We start from the raw sequence: 17,757 nt of genomic DNA on the forward strand, positions 1-17,757 counted from the left end.
TGTGTGGATTAAAAGAAACAAGATCGGACATTTCCGCATCGTGACCAGCTCTTCTAACTACCTGTGTAGAGCCACCCCACCAACAAACCAATAACGATATCGACTGCCGTCCGGAGGAGCAAATCTTCCGCCGACTTCTCTCGTCTCCGCACGTACTACTCCCCGTCTCCACGCAGCTATACGGACGCCAACAAGCCGAAATCAATGGTCATCCAATCCCCTGATGCGGCATTCCCCAAAAACAAGCTCTCCAGCACGGCGCCCAATCTGACATCGGGCGCCGCTTCAGCCCCTTTATATTCCCGGCAGCAGTCATCGACAGTGTATTGGATGCATTTGTTTGTGCCGAGTGGGTGGCGCGTTACTCCGCCGCGCGTCGAGACAATCACGGCGCATCACCGACGGCCGCCGTTCGCAGGCCGGACACGTCGCCAACTGATAGCCGGCGCGATCAATTTAATATTTATAAATTGAAACGCAGCCGACCGCCGACCGCGGCCCGTAACGGCGCCGACGCGCGTGCCGAGACGCCGCGGCCGCCTCGCTCACGGCTAACGGCTCGATAACGAGCCGGACCGACAGGTCAATCTCGACTGGATCGGGCGGTGGATGCTGGGGCGGTAGGTAGGGGAGCAGCAGCAGCAGGGCACGGAACGGACGGCCACCTCGGATAGGGGTGAGGGATCAGAGTTTGATAAACATGTGAGGACCTGAGTGGATCATGGATAGGTATGCTATTCTGAAGAATGACCATAGCCTGTTGGAAGTTTGGAGGAATAAATAAATTCAATAAGCAAAAAAGTGAGGTCAGGCAGTGGTTCTCGCAACCATCAATTAGTATGCTTAACTCATAATGACATTTATCTAAGGAGTTTTCTAAACAGATTTGCCATGGAATCCACTCCCAATCTCTTGTGGACATCTACCGGATCAGCATCCACAATCTGAGCGCGCTACAGGACAGTCGGTACACCTCCGCGGCTGCCACCCACAGCCCTCTCCGTGTGAAGAGTAAAGAGTACAGGATCAGCGCCCACCCACACCCTTCCAATCTCGTTGGAGAGAACAGGATCATCGGCACACCTCAGGCAGCCGCCGATCCCGTCACGTGCCGAGGTAACGGCGCCGCGTCGCCGCAGGGCACCGGGTCACGAGGTCAAGGGGTCGGCGGGCAGACGCCGGGCTATTGCCGTGGGGCACGTAACAGCGATCGCGACAGGGAAAGAGATGTCGGCCCGACACGTGCACAACGAAAATATCGACAGTGGCGTGCCCGACTATGAGGCGGTGGTCGAAAAACTAATTTGATGCCTGGTGCCCTCCGTCATGCACTTATTTTCAACTTATTTTAACAAAATATAGCCAAGTGGCATAATCTAGCATTTTAAACGAAATTTCCCCAACTGGACGCCTGACAGGCCTGCACCAAAGCACGGTGAGCTGACATTCGGTATTGGCATCCTTCTAGGAAATCGATGATAAAACGGTACAGTGGTATTAATGATTTGGTTGCAAGAGCTCCTGGTGAAGCCTGAAGGTGACCAATGCCGTGATGTTTTTAGTTTTGCGTTTCTCTGCGGCTCGGTTCGCCCTGCCTGGCCCGTTCGGCTCGGCCAGCCGGACACGTGACCGCCCGGGGTCCCGGGTCACCGGCCGCGGTGGCCGGCTCGGCGCGGCGGCCCAGGGTACGGCGCGGCGGTCGGGAGTCGGGCGCGGGACGCGGTTGCGAGTGGGCACACGCGGCGTCACGTTTTGTGTTGTTTGTCGTCATCTCAATAGATCTTACGAATGTTTAACGAGTGAGTTTACTTAAACTAGAACAGTCACTAATCACCCGAAGCTCCGCAGAATCAAGCAGAGTTCACCGTAAACGCAATCCGGCAGATTGGCTATAAGACTGGAGAGCACGGATAGCTGGTATGATGACCGGTGACCACGAAGACAAGAATGGCGTGTCCAACTGTGTACTGCTTAAGGGGGTGGTCGGCTCCTGTTGCAGCTTCTTTCTGAAAAAGCACCCACAAATCTTCAAAAGAAGTCGTAAGTGATTCTTACCCTCTCCTTTCACGATTTAGTCTAATGACATGGGACCGCCTTTTCAGTCAGGTCTGCTAACTTACGACGGAAAGTGAACCTCTGCACTGTCCAAAAATGCCGCAACTTTGCAACGCCCCCAGTGCCAGGGAATCCTTTAGACTAAGATGAAAGTTACAAGAAGTGGCAAGCTCCCGAACCCGCACAAATTAAATAACTCCGATTTTCCGTAAAGATCACGTCAAGTGGGGTCAGTCACGTGGCCTCCTCATATTCAAAGTCAGCGGAAAATACTGAAACTGCTATTTTGTTGGTAGAAATTTGCCAGAAATGATCGAAGACCATCTCAACCAATCGTGATAATGACATTGTGACTCTATACTATTGTGACTCAGGTCTCAGTGACGATGATGTTGTGACTCATTGTCTGGGAAACCTTTAGAGGGAGATGAAGCTTACAAGAGTAGTAAGCTCCCGAACCATCACAAGCTGTACCTATATCTCATATTTTCCATTAAAAAAAACACATTAAGTCTGGTTAGTCGTGTGACCTCTTCATTCAAATTTCAAGTCACAGGGCAAATATTGAAACCCGCAATTTTGCCGTCAGAAATTATCGAGGACCGTCTCAAGCAATCGTCACACTCACAATGACACCGTGAGTCGTGACTCAACCAATCGTGATTTCATACGCTCCTTGCGATGACTGACTCTTAGATTTTGAATTGGGGACCGTAAATATATGTGACGTCATGAAGTATTAACGTCGCCTTAGGCCATCAGGGCTTCTCTTTGTCAATAACTCTCGATTAAATTGAGCTAGCAGTCGAAAAGCCACTAATGGATTCGATGACCTGCCGAATCGAATAATACCTATGCATATGTTGCAGGCACTTTAGAAAATCAGTCATTTTGTAAAATGCCTAGGCATTTTGCAAAATGCCTGATTTTCCAGGCTTTTTGCAAAAAGCCTAGGCATTTTACAAAATGACTGACTCTCCAGTCATTTTGCAAAATGCCTAGGCATTTTACAAAATACCTAGCCATTTTACAAAATGACTGAGCAGTGTGTTGTAGATACGAGTACCATTATATACGTTTTGGTAGCGTGTATGTGGACCGAGGAGTCCAGCATTATTAGCATATGCCGAAGTATGCCTTTAGCATTAGCGCGAGCGTGCGGTAAAAGCTTTTTGGATTAAACCGCATAATGTTGAAGTCAATTGAGCAAAGGTTTCGGCCCATGGGCAAAACATTTTATCAGCGAGATTTTGTAGCATTTCCTGAGGCGGAGGAAGGTGCTGGAAAAGAGCTTAACTGATAGAAATCTAACGTGAACTTACGTGTTGCATTTGGTCGCTTTGAACTATTGAACAGATTGTACCTAAATGTTGGTTTTCAATAAGATAATATTTTACATCCTAATGTACAGACAGATTAATTAATCACCTACATTTATAGCGTCAATTTCATGCCTTTTACAACTGCAATGAATTGACAAAAAACGCATTTCACATTGATCAGTAAAAACTTTATTCATATTGACATGGGTAAAAACCAAGCGCTCACTTCACAGGATTGTACGTACCTTCCACTCTTCTCTAATATTGAAAACAAACGTTACTCTAGCTTCTCATATGACATAGATTGAAGTAGGTGTTCTTGGTTTGATATGAATCCAACTCAGAACCAGACACAAGGATGGAACACAGTGATCTTGAGTCGGCTTGGTTTATTATCTTGGTCAGGGAACAGTGGCGGATCTACGTTGGGGCAAAATGGGCAATTGCCCCCCCTAAACGGAAAACCTCTGGGCAAACATATCTTTTTGCCCCCCCTAAAAAACTACAACTTGAATACTAAAAATATGGTGTTTGAAAAGAAAATGTGAAATAAATGGAGGACTAGAAGGTTGTCATATTCGTGATATTAAGTTGTGAGCTGATAAAAAGTCCTCCGCCCCATGAATGTCAGTCCATCATCCATCAGCAGTGCTACTACTGCTACTGCTACCAAAAAAAAGAAAATAAAAAAAAAGATAACGCGATTTATTGAAACCTTGAACCAAGTAAACAAACCGTCAACAGCAGACCGCCAGACGCCAGTGGGGTCAGGGTCACCACAACTGGTGAGCGGTTGGACAGTGGTGGGTTTGCATGGGTATAAGAAGTGTTTGCATAATATTTTATTGCTAGATAGCATGGGTGTAGGTCGTAGGAGCTGAAAAAATATTGGTGGGTCTAAATATCCATTAGTAACTACCTAGCATTTCCACTGAACGATATGGTTGAGCTACTGCCGCTGTGTCACTCAGTGATGGCCAGAAAGAACGGTGTACTGCGTGCCTTTGAGAACAAGTGCGAGATAGGTTTCTGAGAGGAATAACGTAAAGAAGATTACCAATCGCGGCTTTTTCATGAGCCATACCGTTATCTAAAGGCCGTGTTACACTGCCGAATTTTGGCCACGACCCTGTCGCCGAATCACGTCGTGTAGGAAATCGGCGAACAGTTTACCGACAGAGGCGAACAGTTCGCCGACAGAGCCCGATTTGCAGAAAACGGGTGGGGGCCCCCCTAATCGTGCGGGTCGAAGCTGATCCATGATTCGGCGAACATCGCGAATGAATGGCGAATCTGTTGCGAATAGTCGGCGATACCTTGGCAACAAGTCGACGCACGCAGCGACATGTCGGCGGCGACTCGGCGACTGTTTGGCGATCATGTTCGTTTATTATAAATTCGGCGAACGGCCACGAAATTTTCATTTTTCATGAAATATTCGTGGCGGTCGTGACGAACCGTAAAAGTCGCGCGGTGGACACCGACTGGTCTGCGAAATGCCAAGACCGTGGAAGAAAGATCCCGAATCGGTCCGCGACATAGGATGACTTGCATATTCGTGCACACTCGTGTACCAAATTCGGCAGTGTAAAGGCCGTGTAACGGGGACAAACACAGAAGGGCTCAGTCAGAGCTTTTGGTTTGCGAGGTGTTCGAGAAGCTCAGTATGTTGTGGGAACTTAACGCTGTTCAGTGTGATTCCGTTGGCTGTTGCGCTGTGGTCCTATGTAGTCTGTAGAAGCATCGTTTATCTCCTCTCGAAAGTAACACTTCTTGTATAATTTTGCTAGCTCGCGAAGTTTAGTCCCAAAGTTAAGGAATGTTCATTGTAATTGCATCAATCAATGCAGGACCGAAAACAAATGCGCTGTTCGTCTATTTCTTGTTGGGATTCTTAATCGACTGATCTCATTTTCTATTACCGGAAACAACTGTTAATACGTTTAACTACGTGGCAACCCTGACTGCGTATAGTATCGCAGGTACGTACGCTGATGTGGCCTTTGGTCGTACTCGTGGGCATTTACACATGAACCTGCTGCTGCCACCCTTATCGGTCTCCGGATACAGAAGCCCTTGAGAACCGGCGCGGGCGGACCTTTCGGACGAGGTCTTGCCGAGGTGATGCGGGAGGTAGAGGACGGACCGTCCATAGCGCCGGTGAGCTATTCTCTAACTATCTCCCGGAGTCAGGGTGGCTGCAATTTTTTTTTGCGCTGCCCTGGCTTGGCCGGACTGACTAAAATGTAAAAAATAAAAAAATAGTAATTCCCGAAATCCGAGGAGAAAAATAGGGGTAGCTCGTTTTTTTTTGTTCCTAAGACTGGACATTTGAAATTCTCGCCGACTTGCCTGGCGGCGCAATGTTTGCCCCCCCCTAAACTCAAATCCTAGATCCGCCACTGTCAGGGAATATGTACATTTTTAGTTCTTGATATTCTGTCTTGTTTTTTTTCACTTCTTTCAAGCATTTACAATTGTTAAAGAAGCTTAAATATGGAAATTAAACGGCATATGCTAAAATAAATATCACACTTGGGGGGCCCAAGCTTGGGCCGGAATTGGGCCGGAATGTTTCATTCAGGACCTCGGGCTTTGTTGAATTTTCCGCCCTCGACCTTCGGTCTCGTGCGGAAAACTCAACAAATCCCTCGGTCCTGAATGAAACATTTTACCGGCCCCGTGTGATATTATATATGACCAGAGGAGTCCAGCAGTGGGAACTGGGAAGTCCATACCAACCTCTATTTTGAGAAGTGCAGGCCCGCGACATTTCCAACCCCCACTTCAGCGACGCTGCTGGATTTAAAATGATCGATCTGGAGCGTCAACAAACGACTGGCCCTATGCCGGCCTGTATCTGTAAAACTAATAGAGGTCGCGAGGATTCGATCCCACACACTTAGGCGTTAGTGTCTTCTGAAACCAACGCTCTCGTCCTACGCCAAGCAACCTGATGATTCTCCCGATGTGGAGCTTGATATTTTTAACTGGGACCATGCACGTAGGTACTCAAAAGTCAAAGCTGTTGCCACAAAACAAAATTAATCGTGTTTTGTTAAAGGGACTCTCCCACCTTAACATTAGTTTTGAGTTGAGATAGCCAAGTTTGCGGCCAGGCTCAGAAACCACCATTTATCCTGGTCGCAACCCCCGCAGCTTTATGGTGTTCAAGAAATTTCTTCCCTTTACTTGCAGGGTGGGACCAGCGTGGTCCCTATCTCTTAACCATTACGGGAGTCTGATGACGTCATCAGGCTTTCGAACGTCTGTTAAATGTTTGACTAAAACGTTTTGTAGCACGCGGTGGTATATGCTGCTTTGCGCGCAACAAATGCCGCACTTTCAAATAAAGTCGCTAGGAACAGCGGAGATCCCAAAAGTAAGCAAAAGTAAAAGTCTAATATCTTGAAAACCGGTGAATATTTTTCGATGAAATTTGGTAGATATTCGTTTTTGCTCTTTCTGAACCGAGCGACATCACTTTCATGCCAATTCATTAACTTTTTTGAAGGTGGGAGGGTCCCTTTAATTATTGCTTTAACCCGCGCGGGGCTGGGGTCTCCAGCCGAACGCGCGGCGGGGGGGGGGGGTAAATTTTACCCCCCCCCCTGTTATCTCCCGAACTTATGATCCGATTTGGAAAATTCAAACGCCAATCGAAAGATCTCATCACGAACAACTAAAAACATGTACTTAATTTAAAGTTTGAGGTCAAGGTCAAGGTCAGGTCAAGGGTACAAATTGCAAGTGTCTACAGTATCGGCCTTGCACCGTAGTTGCCGAAGAATGGTGTCATGGACTGAGACTGATTGCCCAAAACGTGTTCTTAGGCTACCGAAACAATATTCGTTGCATACAATATCATTCAGAGGTCAAGGTCAAGGTCAGGTCAGGTCAGGTCAGGTCACCAAAAACAAAATATAGAAAAGGGCATGTGCGACACATGTTTTAATGGGTCATTTTACTCATAGAATTCAATAGGCACACTCAATAAGTGATATAGACCACCTCTGGATGAATTTCAGGTCGAGGTCAGGTCAAGGTCAGGTCAAGTGAGGTCAAATTTTGAAGGTGGTTGTTAAGGCCTAAAAAGGTGTCTATCTGATGCAGTTTTTCACGGCGAATCGAATGGTGCTATTTTTGTTTCCGTACGAGGTCTAGAACTTCCAAAAAATCATTTTTCAAAATTTTGTGTGTCGTGACGTCATAAAAGTTTGAATAACTCCCACATTTTTGAACCGATTCTTCTAAAAATTGGTATGTAGGTGCACATATACCACTTCTCTGACATATATTCCGGTTTTTTCGATACACTCAAAATGTTGGATTTTATAATTATTTTCCCAAAAAAGTCAGTTTCTTGAAAAAATTGGGGCCAAAATCCAAAATTTTCAAAAAAAAACCGAGATAGCCATTTGAAAGACAAAGTAGAATTACGTATAACCTTTTTTGTTACGTCTTGATTCCTTTAAAAATGAAGATGTTAGCGGCGTTTGAACTTTCAACAGTCACCCCTCGGTCGCCGAGCCGGACGGTTCGCTCCGCGCGGGTCCGGTACCTGTCAGCCGTCAGTGAGGCCAGCCTATGGCCGAGTGACCGGCTCCGTTACCGCCGGGCGGCGGCGGCCCTTTGTTCGAGAACAGTGCAGTGAAAAGTGCAGTTTGTGAAAAAGAGTCATGCGATGGTGCCATGGTACACCCATGCTGCTTGGCTCGTGAGCTGAGTGATAAACACTTGCGACGGTCCGTTGATCTGTGTCGCTATGCTCTCAGACAGTGACGAATTCAACACTGATTGTGCCGCGTCAGACGTTGAGTGCATCGAGAGACGAAACGACAAACCCTCAATCAGACAAGCTTCTGTGCCTGAAATGATGAAGCGAGTCGCAGCTAACAAGCGCCGTGCACCCAGTCGCGGCTCCCAGTCGCCGCGGGACTCGACCTCGCCCGGGGCTAAGCGGCCGGCCGCGGAGGGTGTGGAGCTCAGCGAGAGGGCACTGGCTACAATCCAGACTATGATTGACGGTGCGGTCGCTAAAGTCGCTTCTTTGTACGAGCCGCAAATACAACAATTGCAGATGCGACTGGAACAAGTAGAGGGAGAACTGATGGATCGCGACGTCGAGATCCGTCGCCTCAGGGAGCAGCTAGAAGCCCGCGACAGCGCCTTCGAACATCTAACCCAGCGGGTTGAAAGCATGGACGTTAATCGACGACTGTCGTCCCTGATCCTTACGTGCGATGATTTTCGGCGCCGCGACGACCATGAGGACATCGAAGAACTTGTGGTCGAAGTTATCAGAAAACGGCTGCCGAGCATCAAACTGGTCACGGCGGATATTCAAGTCGCACATCGACTGTCGGCGAAAAATAAAGTGATTGTCAAGTTCCTGAAACGTCGCTTGCGAGATGACATTTATGAGAGCCGCTTTTCGCTGTTCGGCCGCGGGGGCTCGGCGCCTGGTGCACGCCGTGACAGTCTGGCCCCCCTCTACATTACGGAGAGCCTCACGCCGACCAGAACCGCTCTGTACCAGGAGCTCCTTCGCGCCAGGCGGCCGGAGAACGGCCAGCTGGTCGCCTCAGTTTTCAGCCGCCGCGGAGTTGTCTGGTGCCGCAGGGAGAGGGGCGGCGGTAACATCAGCGTCCCCGACGAGCAGCACCTGCGGCGCATCCTCGGAGGGGCTCGATTCCCGCCCCCTCCGCCCCCCGATTCGGCCTCGGCGGGTCGCGTGCCGGCCGGTCGCTCCGGCGGGCCGCGCGCTGGTGCCGGTGGCGGGGGCGCCGTGACCTCGTTGGAGCCGGCGCCGCGCGGGGGCGGGGGGCATGCCGTGCGTGCGCCGGCGGCGGCTTCGGCTGCTGCGTCTGCTCCGGCCGCTTCGACTGCCTCATCTGTTCCGGAGGCCGCGGTCGCTCCGGCGGCGCCGTCTGTTCCGGCTGCCGCGGTCGCTCCGGTTGCTGCCCCGTCCCCGCCCGCGTCTGGTGCGGTGCGGTCGTCCGCCGCGGTCTCCGCGTCGGTGTCGGCGCCGACCGATGAGAGCGGGTAGACACTCGGCTTCCCTGTCGCGTCGGTGGACCTATGTGAAACTCGGTAAGCCCTATGAATTGCGTCAGGTCTCGCTGACGTCGCGATCGCAGACCGGTCGTCGTTGCCAGTTGCGTGAGGTATATATAGAGTTCCGCCTTGCTTCGTTATCCTTTTTAACCGTGCGGTGTGTTGATTGGTTTTCTTAATAGAGTTAAGATGCGTAATGTTTCGTGTACCTACCAAGTTTTTTTTTCTTTTGAGTGGTCTAAGGTAAAAAGCTGCAGTACAGCGGCAGGTTTTGGTCCAGTAGCGAGCGGTTCGGGTTGCAGGTCTTTGCTAGCGGCTGTTAAGTGAGAGGGACAGCTGACTACGAGTATATGTAGAATACCGCAGCTCGGTCGTACTGACTCCGTCAATATCGTGTATTAGGCAACGTGCGTGTTCCGGTCGCACATAGCAGCACCCCGTCGGCTGACCGGCCGCTCGCCGCCCGGGGGTACACTCCGACAGGCTCGGTGTATGGGTGCGCCTGTTCAGTTCGGGGCGCCAGATGAGGGGTTTTTGGTTGGGGTGGGAAGTGTTTACTTGTTTTACTGTGAACTGGATTCAGAGTGTCAGGACGGGATAATTTTCATCAGAAAAGCTAATGCCTATAAGCCACGGAGGCGCATATTGACCGAAAACATGAAGTGTTCAATCAGATGCTGCAATGATCTATATAGAACTTCAGTTGCATCGGCTACTGTGCCGTTGCGGAGATGTTGCGAACTTGATAGGATTGAGCATGGGATACCTTATGCCGTTGAAGGTCAGCTTAAGATTCATTTTTTGGAAGTTCATAGTTCACCTGTGTAATGGAAGAAGATAGACAAAGCCTTCTTAATTTGTCCATTGTTACATTTAATGTTCGCGGTCTTCGGGACCGCATAAAGAGAAGATCAATTTTCCGGCATCTCAGAATTGCATATTCGAAAAACATCATTGTGTTACAGGAGACGCATTCAAGACCAAGTATGGAATTTGGATGGAAAACTGAATGGAAGGGCAAAATGATATTTTCTCACGGTTCTGAATCGGGCCAGGCCGGTGTTGCCATATTGTTTCCTCCCGGATTCGCATTTAACGTTAATGCGAGTCAGATAGACGATAAAGGTCGATTCGCGGTCGCCGAAATCGTGTTACGGGATTGTAATGTGCCAATCATTGGTGTCTATGGACCAGCCAATGACAACCAAGACCATAAATGTAAATTTCTTGACACGGTCAGAGAGCTGCTACTGTGCTATAACAGCCACAAGGTACTTTTGGCAGGTGACTTTAATATAAAGCTTGATCCACTGGATACGGATAGTACAGCGTTCAAAAAATCACGAGCCTCTACAAAGCTGCGCGACATAATAGATGAGTTTTCACTTCAGGATTGCTGGCGAGCTCAGCATCCAGCAAGCAGACAGTATACATGGCGACGAGTGACACCGCTACAGCAGTCACGCATCGATTACATATTCGTTGGCTCTAGCTTAGTACAGTATAACTCGGTTAAGGCCAAGATTGAAGCGGGGCTGCTTAGTGACCATAATTTCGTCGTGTTCAGCATTGATATGTCAGTCGAGCCACGTGGACCCGGAATATGGAGATTTAATAACAACCTATTGAAAGATGACATTTATGTTAGATCAGTAAAAGATGAGATAAGAAAAGCCGTTAATAAGATAGGAGAATATGATGACGATATGCATAAGGGTATTTTAGTGGAAATGATGCTTAGTAGAATCAGAGTAATTTCAATTAAGCGTAGCAGAACATTAGCTCGCGAGATAAGAAAGGAAGAGAACGCAATTTATAACAAATTATGTGACTTAGATGCCAAATTGGCGCAGGCACCATGTGAGCAGGTGAGAAGTGAATATGTAAGTACACGCAGCCGATTGGAAGAGATTAAACAAGAAAGGGGAAAATCGGCTATTATTGCTTCACGAGCAAAGTGGATAGAAGAGGGCGAAAAGTCAACAAAGTACTTTACTCGAATGGTGGAACAACGAGCCGCGCAAAAGAATATCACCGCGATTAAGGAGATAGACGGTAGCACAGTTAGGGGCAATAAAGCAATCTTAAATGCATGCGCCGATTATTACAGAAATCTTTACGAGTCAAAATCATTAGGACGCGATAAGTATAGTTATTTTGTACCTGATAACAACGCAGAACGGCTGTCTGAGGTAGAAAAGCTAGCATGTGAGGGACCGATCACAAAAGAAGAAGGAAGAGTTGCCCTATCAAAAATGGCATTGAATAAAGCCTCAGGAATATCGGGGTTTTCTGCAGAATTTTTCGCCCTGTTCTGGGATGATCTAGGTGAGCTTTTGACTGATTATGTAAATGAGGCGCGAAGCCAGGGAATGTTTTTTATAGCCCATCGTAGAGGTGTTTTAACGTTAATCCCCAAAAAAGGTGACCAAAGAATGTTGGAAAACAAAAGGCCAATCTGCTTACTTGATGTTATTTATAAACTGGTGGCAAAAGTGATTGCGTTAAGAATTGAAAAAGTGATAGATAAACTGATCAATAAAAGTCAAACTGGCTTCCTAAAAGGCAGATATATCGGTGAAAATCTAAGGCTGGTGTCAGATGTTATAGAATATTGCAAAATAGACGACGTAGAAGGAATTCTACTTGCATTAGATTACAAAAATGCTTTCGATTCGATCGAACACGATTTTTTGCAATTCACACTCGAAAGCTTTAACTTTGGACCAAACTTGCGATCTTGGATTACGCTGCTGTACACGGGTGCTCAGCTCACAGTTTCCAATAATGGATATACTTCTGACTGGTTCCCGTGTACCAGAGGGACGTTTCAAGGCTCGCCTCTCAGCGGGTTGTTGTTCATCCTCTCGGTGGAGTTGTTAGCGATTAAGATACGGTCCATGCAGAATATTCAGGGCATTGTGATCAGTGGTCAAGAAGTTAAACTCAGTCAATATGCTGACGACAGTACTTTGTTTCTCCGCAACAAAGATTCTGTCGAGCAGGCCTTAGACGTCATAAAAGTATTCCAACAGGCATCTGGACTTGAACTTAACATCCACAAAACAAAGCTCATGTGGCTCGGTAAACGGTCGAACGCTTTCGAATCCATTCATGCCATTGAAGCTGTGCCAAAAATCAAAATTCTGGGAGTTTGGTTCTGTGCGTCAGGCCCGTGTGGCGCTGACAACATTGCACCAATCACCATTAAAGTAAAGCGTATATTAAATTCATGGTCGCAACGTAGTTTGACGATTAAAGGTCGAATCGTGGTGTCAAAAACCCTGCTAGCTTCCCAGATCGTCTTCTTGTCGATGTGTGCCACTATTCAAAAGGCAGATTTGGACGAACTTCAGAGACTGCTCATGAATTTTCTTTGGAGAGGCAGACCCCCGAAAGTGGCCAAAGCTACATTAGTGCAAACGATTAGAAATGGTGGTCTAAACGCTGTAGATATTTTTTGTTTCTACACAGCTTTACAATTATCCTGGATTAAAAGAATGGCGTTCTGTTCCGAATCCCCATGGCGGATTATTTTACAACGCCGTTTAGGGGAATTCAATATAACTGACCTTCTTAAGAGCAACAACGCCAAATCATATTTAAGAGAACTGAAAGTTCCTCAATTCTATAAAGACATAATATCAATATTCCATAACATAAATACGTCACCAGTAAACAATGCCGTTCAAGCCCGACTGCAAAATCTCTGGCACAACGATAAAATTAAGGTGAACAACAGACACACATTCAACAAAGCCCTGTACGGTTGTGGAATACGATACGTTGACGACTTAGTTGGCGATAACGGCGAGTTTTTGAACTACGCGCAGATTCTAAGAAAGTTCCCACGATTAAATGTAGACTTTCTCACCATTAACTCTTTGAGAAGGTCAATCCCAAAGGAATGGAAAGACATGATTAAAGGTAACCCACTTAGTGTGGCCACGTCGGAGGACAAAGAAAACATTTTCTTTCTAGGTAGTAATTCGTCTAAAGTCATGTTGGAACACTGCAGAAGTCATCACTATTATAAGAGACTGATCGACAAACATCAACCTAGAGCGGAAATTAAATGGACGGAAGAAGGTGCACGCGTTGCTAACTGGAGTAAAATTTACATGATCCCATATAATTGTACAAAATCTACTAGATTACAGTCACTTCATTATAGGATTATTCATCGGTACATTCCCACCAGGAAATTCCTATGTACGAGGGGGATAGCTGGTAGCCCACTCTGTTTGAAATGTTTCGCCGTGGACACATTACAACACTTTTTCTGCGACTGCGAAGACGTTGAAAACCTTTGGGTGATAATCGTTGGTGCTTTAAAACGTTCCTTTAATCTTTCTGATCGTCAAACATCTAGCGAAAATATGTTACTTGGAATATGTGATGCGCCTCCTGTTGTTAACCTTATAATTCTCCTGTGTAAGAATTATATAATAAATTGCAAACTAGGGCAACATGTAGGTGATAATATAGATATTGAAACATTCAAACACATCCTCAAACAAGAATTCAAAGCAGAGATGTTGATCGAAAAGAAAAATAATGTCGTAGAAGATGTAATTAAGAAGTGGCATAAGGTATTTGATGCTGAGGGGAATTGTGTATTGTTCTGACACGCGTGAACTTATAACCCGGTCCCTTGTACCGGGCTGCACCGATTAGGCGCGATTGCGCGAAATGCGTAACGAGCGAGCATCGCCTCGTGCGATCCGTGGCCCCCGCCCTACCCCATCCGGGCTAACCCGTGCCCGGCCCCCTGCATATGCAGGGCAGGCCGGGCCGCCGGCCCGTCGCGCTAAGCCTGTGGCCCGCGCTTGGCGGGCCGGTGGTCAGGGGGCGCCGCCTCGCGTGGGTAGACGCACGTAGGTGCGAGGCGGCGCGGGCGGGGGCCAACAGCCCCGTCCCAGCCCAGTGCGGGACGGGCTGAGGCATACCCGGACGTACCTGTAATGTCATTGTCTATTATCTACATAGGTGTGTCTATTGCCAACTGCTTTTGTGTGTACTCAGTGTTAAGTTGTGGACTCATTCTAAGTGTCAATCTGTGTGTGCGACGTGTGTTGTGTCTTCTTTATGTGTAAATAAATTATTCTGCCAGAAAAAAAAAGCGCACAAAACGCACGCCCGAAACGCCAACGCAAACGTCGCAAAAACAATAAACAAACGCACGCCTGCCGCAAACCGCAAAACAAAACGCAAAAGCGCCACAAAAAATAAAACCGCCCGCATCGCACGCCCGCTAACCGCGAATCGAAAACCCCCTAAAAATCGCCTGCCCGCCGCAAAAAGCAAACGTCGCAAAAAAAAAGAAACGAAAAAGCGGCCGCCAACCACAAACAAATTTAATACCATAAACTAGAGATGTCAATCGGATACCAACTTTTTGGTATACCGATACCAAACCGACACCAGCTCGGTATTTGGTATTTCAATCCTGATGTGTTTGGTATTTTGTTGGTATCATGAACCCTCGCTAATGTTTAAGAGGCTACGAAATCGGTAAAAAGTTGGTATTTTCCTCATTTTTCCAAGTTGGCTTGGCTTCGGTATTTCTTCACGGTTTTGGTTGGTATTTGGTTTGGTATCGGTATTCCGATTTTCCGTAATTGACATCACTACCATAAACGACGCAAAAAACGCCCGCATCGCCCGCCCGCCCGCCGCCAAACACAAACACCGCAAAAACAAAAACACAAAACGCCCGTTAGCTAAATGCATGTGTTACTGATCATTTCAACATACATAGCAGAAGCCAAATCATCGAGGTAATCAATAAATTGGAACCAAACCCAAACATCACCAGTACTGAGAGCCGAAATAATATTGTTCTTTACTAAAGCCCTCCTGTTAATCAAAATTTGTGTCAAAGAGGCTATCCCTGCATTCTTTTCAACTGAAGAGAACCGGCCCGCCCGAATCACCTAATCTATCCCTTGCGGATGCAATAGTCCGTCTTCTAGATCATTTCAGAAACACCAGCTACTGTTATCGAATAAACGCATCAGCATCAAGGATTACATTGCAAGTAAAATATCACCGCCTTCAAATGAGCTAATCATAGCCGGAAATTCCCTCAGTAACAGCCGTGCGGCAATCAGACCACTTGACTGAGAACTGCGTCGAGGACTCCCTGAAAAGAAGCAGCCCTCGGAGCCGCTACCAGCACGGTGGGCGGCATCGACTCGGCCCAACTAATTAATACGCGATCAAAGCCGGGTGTCGTCACGGCACGACCATTGGCGCGACAAACAGCGGGCAGTCGCGGGCTGCAACTGTGCCGCGCGGCACGTATTGATCGCATCTGAGGGCAGACTCACAGACCGACTCACAGTGAGCCACTCTCCTGGGCTGCGGTGCAGGGAAACGCCAGCTCTGCGGCCTTTGATGTTGAATGGGAAACATAAGGTGAATGCAAAACTTTTGTATGCGAATGAGTTGATTGTGAGTTGAAAAACTATGTGAAGGATTCAAAGTTGCTTTTTGTATGGTAAAATATTAGAAGTAGTGTTTTATGGTCTCTTCAGCCATAAGAATATTCAAGAATTGGGCAAAATGAAACATTGGAACTGCTTGAGATTGTGCCACATGACCGCTCGTTCTAAAACAAAGTGACATCAATTGACATATTTACCCGGAGAGCACCACTTTCGGCCCCACTCTGGTGAGGGACTGGGAGCATCCAGCTACTTCCCAGTCAGGGCAGGCCCGGCCTGAGGCATCTGATTGGCGGCGCTGCAGCTGACGCCTCGTCAGCGTTGACATGCCCCCCCCCCCCCCCTCGGCGCGCTCCCCTACTCTCCGAGAGGCGGTGTGCATCCTTGGGTCCTCTACATTGTCGACAGCGTGCAGTCCCTGGCAGAGGCCCGCGCCGCCTCTGATAATTACTGGTGAATGCCATCACTAAGATTTGTGCTTTTTTGGTTTAGGTCATGTATGTACCGCCATGGGTCACTGTGGGGGTAAGGTCTCGCCCGATTCATCATATTTGGTTTTGGAATAAATATTTCAAATTCCAAAAATTAGGGGAGGAGAGCACCTCAAATGCTTGTGCTCAATTCAGATTTACAGCCGAAAAGAAGTGATGTCGTAGAGCGCTATCATGCTGAGAGACAATGCGAATGAGCCAGCCTGTTCTTTTCCTTCGACTAGCATTGAAGTGATACGCCCGGAATAATGCGCTGTTCGAAGTCTGTCAGTTTCACCATGGATAAGATCATAAAGGGTAATAATGGGTAATAAAGGGTAATAATACACATCCATGGTAATGTGTGTGGATGAGATAATAATCTCATCCATGGTTTCACTAAAGCCGGTTTCAGTTTGTTTCAGCACCAATTAATGTTAAGCTGGCTGGTAAAGTAAATATCGCAAGCGAATTGCAGCCAGATGCTTAAGTTTTGCAACACAATCACACAAAACTATCAATCAAAGTAATTGAGACATGAAGCTTCGCGACGTCCGCAGTATGAATGACCTGCATTAGGGCACTATGTTAATTAAACTTCCATCCTCTTGAAAAGATATGTGAGATTTAAGGAAATTATTATGCTAATTAGGCCAACGATTCATACGATTACGAGAGAAGGGCAGAGCGAATGGAGAAAGTTAAGCTGGAACGAAAAAGATAGGAGAAGAAGGGCAAAGGACATGGGATGAGGCAAGCAAAGGAAAGTGAAGTGTACCTACCTATAACAGTGCATCACCTATGACCTAGTGATTCGAGCCAGAACAGGGCCAATAAGCACTAAAGAGTAATATTCTTGTCTGCTGATATATAACTAAAAAATGTTCGTGGTAAATCAAATTGAAAACATGACATCGTCTGATTGCAGAAAAAAATAATAAATGAATAAATAAATCCTTCGATCTGGCAGTAATGCCATCTCTCCTGATGGAATTGTTGCCGATCAGTCAACGGCTTATATACGCTAACGGTCTTCATATGGAACTAAGCCGTCAGTATTGTGACAGCAGCAGCATAAAATAAGACAACGTCGATGGTCTGATCGACGTCCGTAGAAAGTCCATTTTCCTTTGACTTAAAACAGAGCTATGGCTGTGTTGAGCCCAACAATAGCTCTCTGGGAAAGGCAATCCGTTCTAGCCAATGGACTAGCGTGGCGGTAAACATGTTTGTACAACATATGACGGCGTCTCGACTCGGTTTATGTCCCATTCACCATTTGCCAGCCCAGTCCAATCGCCCACTCCGTCCGAGATGTATGTATTCCACTTTGGCCGTGCGCGACAACAACTGCCACCCTCCGTTTGGTGTCAACGACGCTACCGTCACTGAACGGTTTTATTT

General features: G+C 47.2%; 1 protein-coding gene across 1 annotated transcript in view; it reads right to left on the bottom strand.

Annotated features, from left to right (window-relative positions):
- Positions 1-9,672: 9,672 nt before the first annotated feature.
- LOC122373616 (atrial natriuretic peptide receptor 3-like) overlaps positions 9,673-17,757 on the bottom strand; it is a 103,909-nt gene continuing 95,824 nt past the window's right edge. Inside the window, exon 7 of the mRNA XM_043351866.1 lies at positions 9,673-9,750. Within this exon, the coding sequence (XP_043207801.1) occupies positions 9,673-9,750 (78 nt within the window). The remainder of the gene's footprint in view (positions 9,751-17,757) is intronic.

This window comes from Amphibalanus amphitrite, unplaced genomic scaffold, assembly GCF_019059575.1.
Source record: "Amphibalanus amphitrite isolate SeventyFive unplaced genomic scaffold, NRLGWU_Aamphi_draft 001522F_arrow, whole genome shotgun sequence".
Lineage (NCBI taxonomy): Eukaryota > Metazoa > Arthropoda > Thecostraca > Balanomorpha > Balanidae > Amphibalanus > Amphibalanus amphitrite.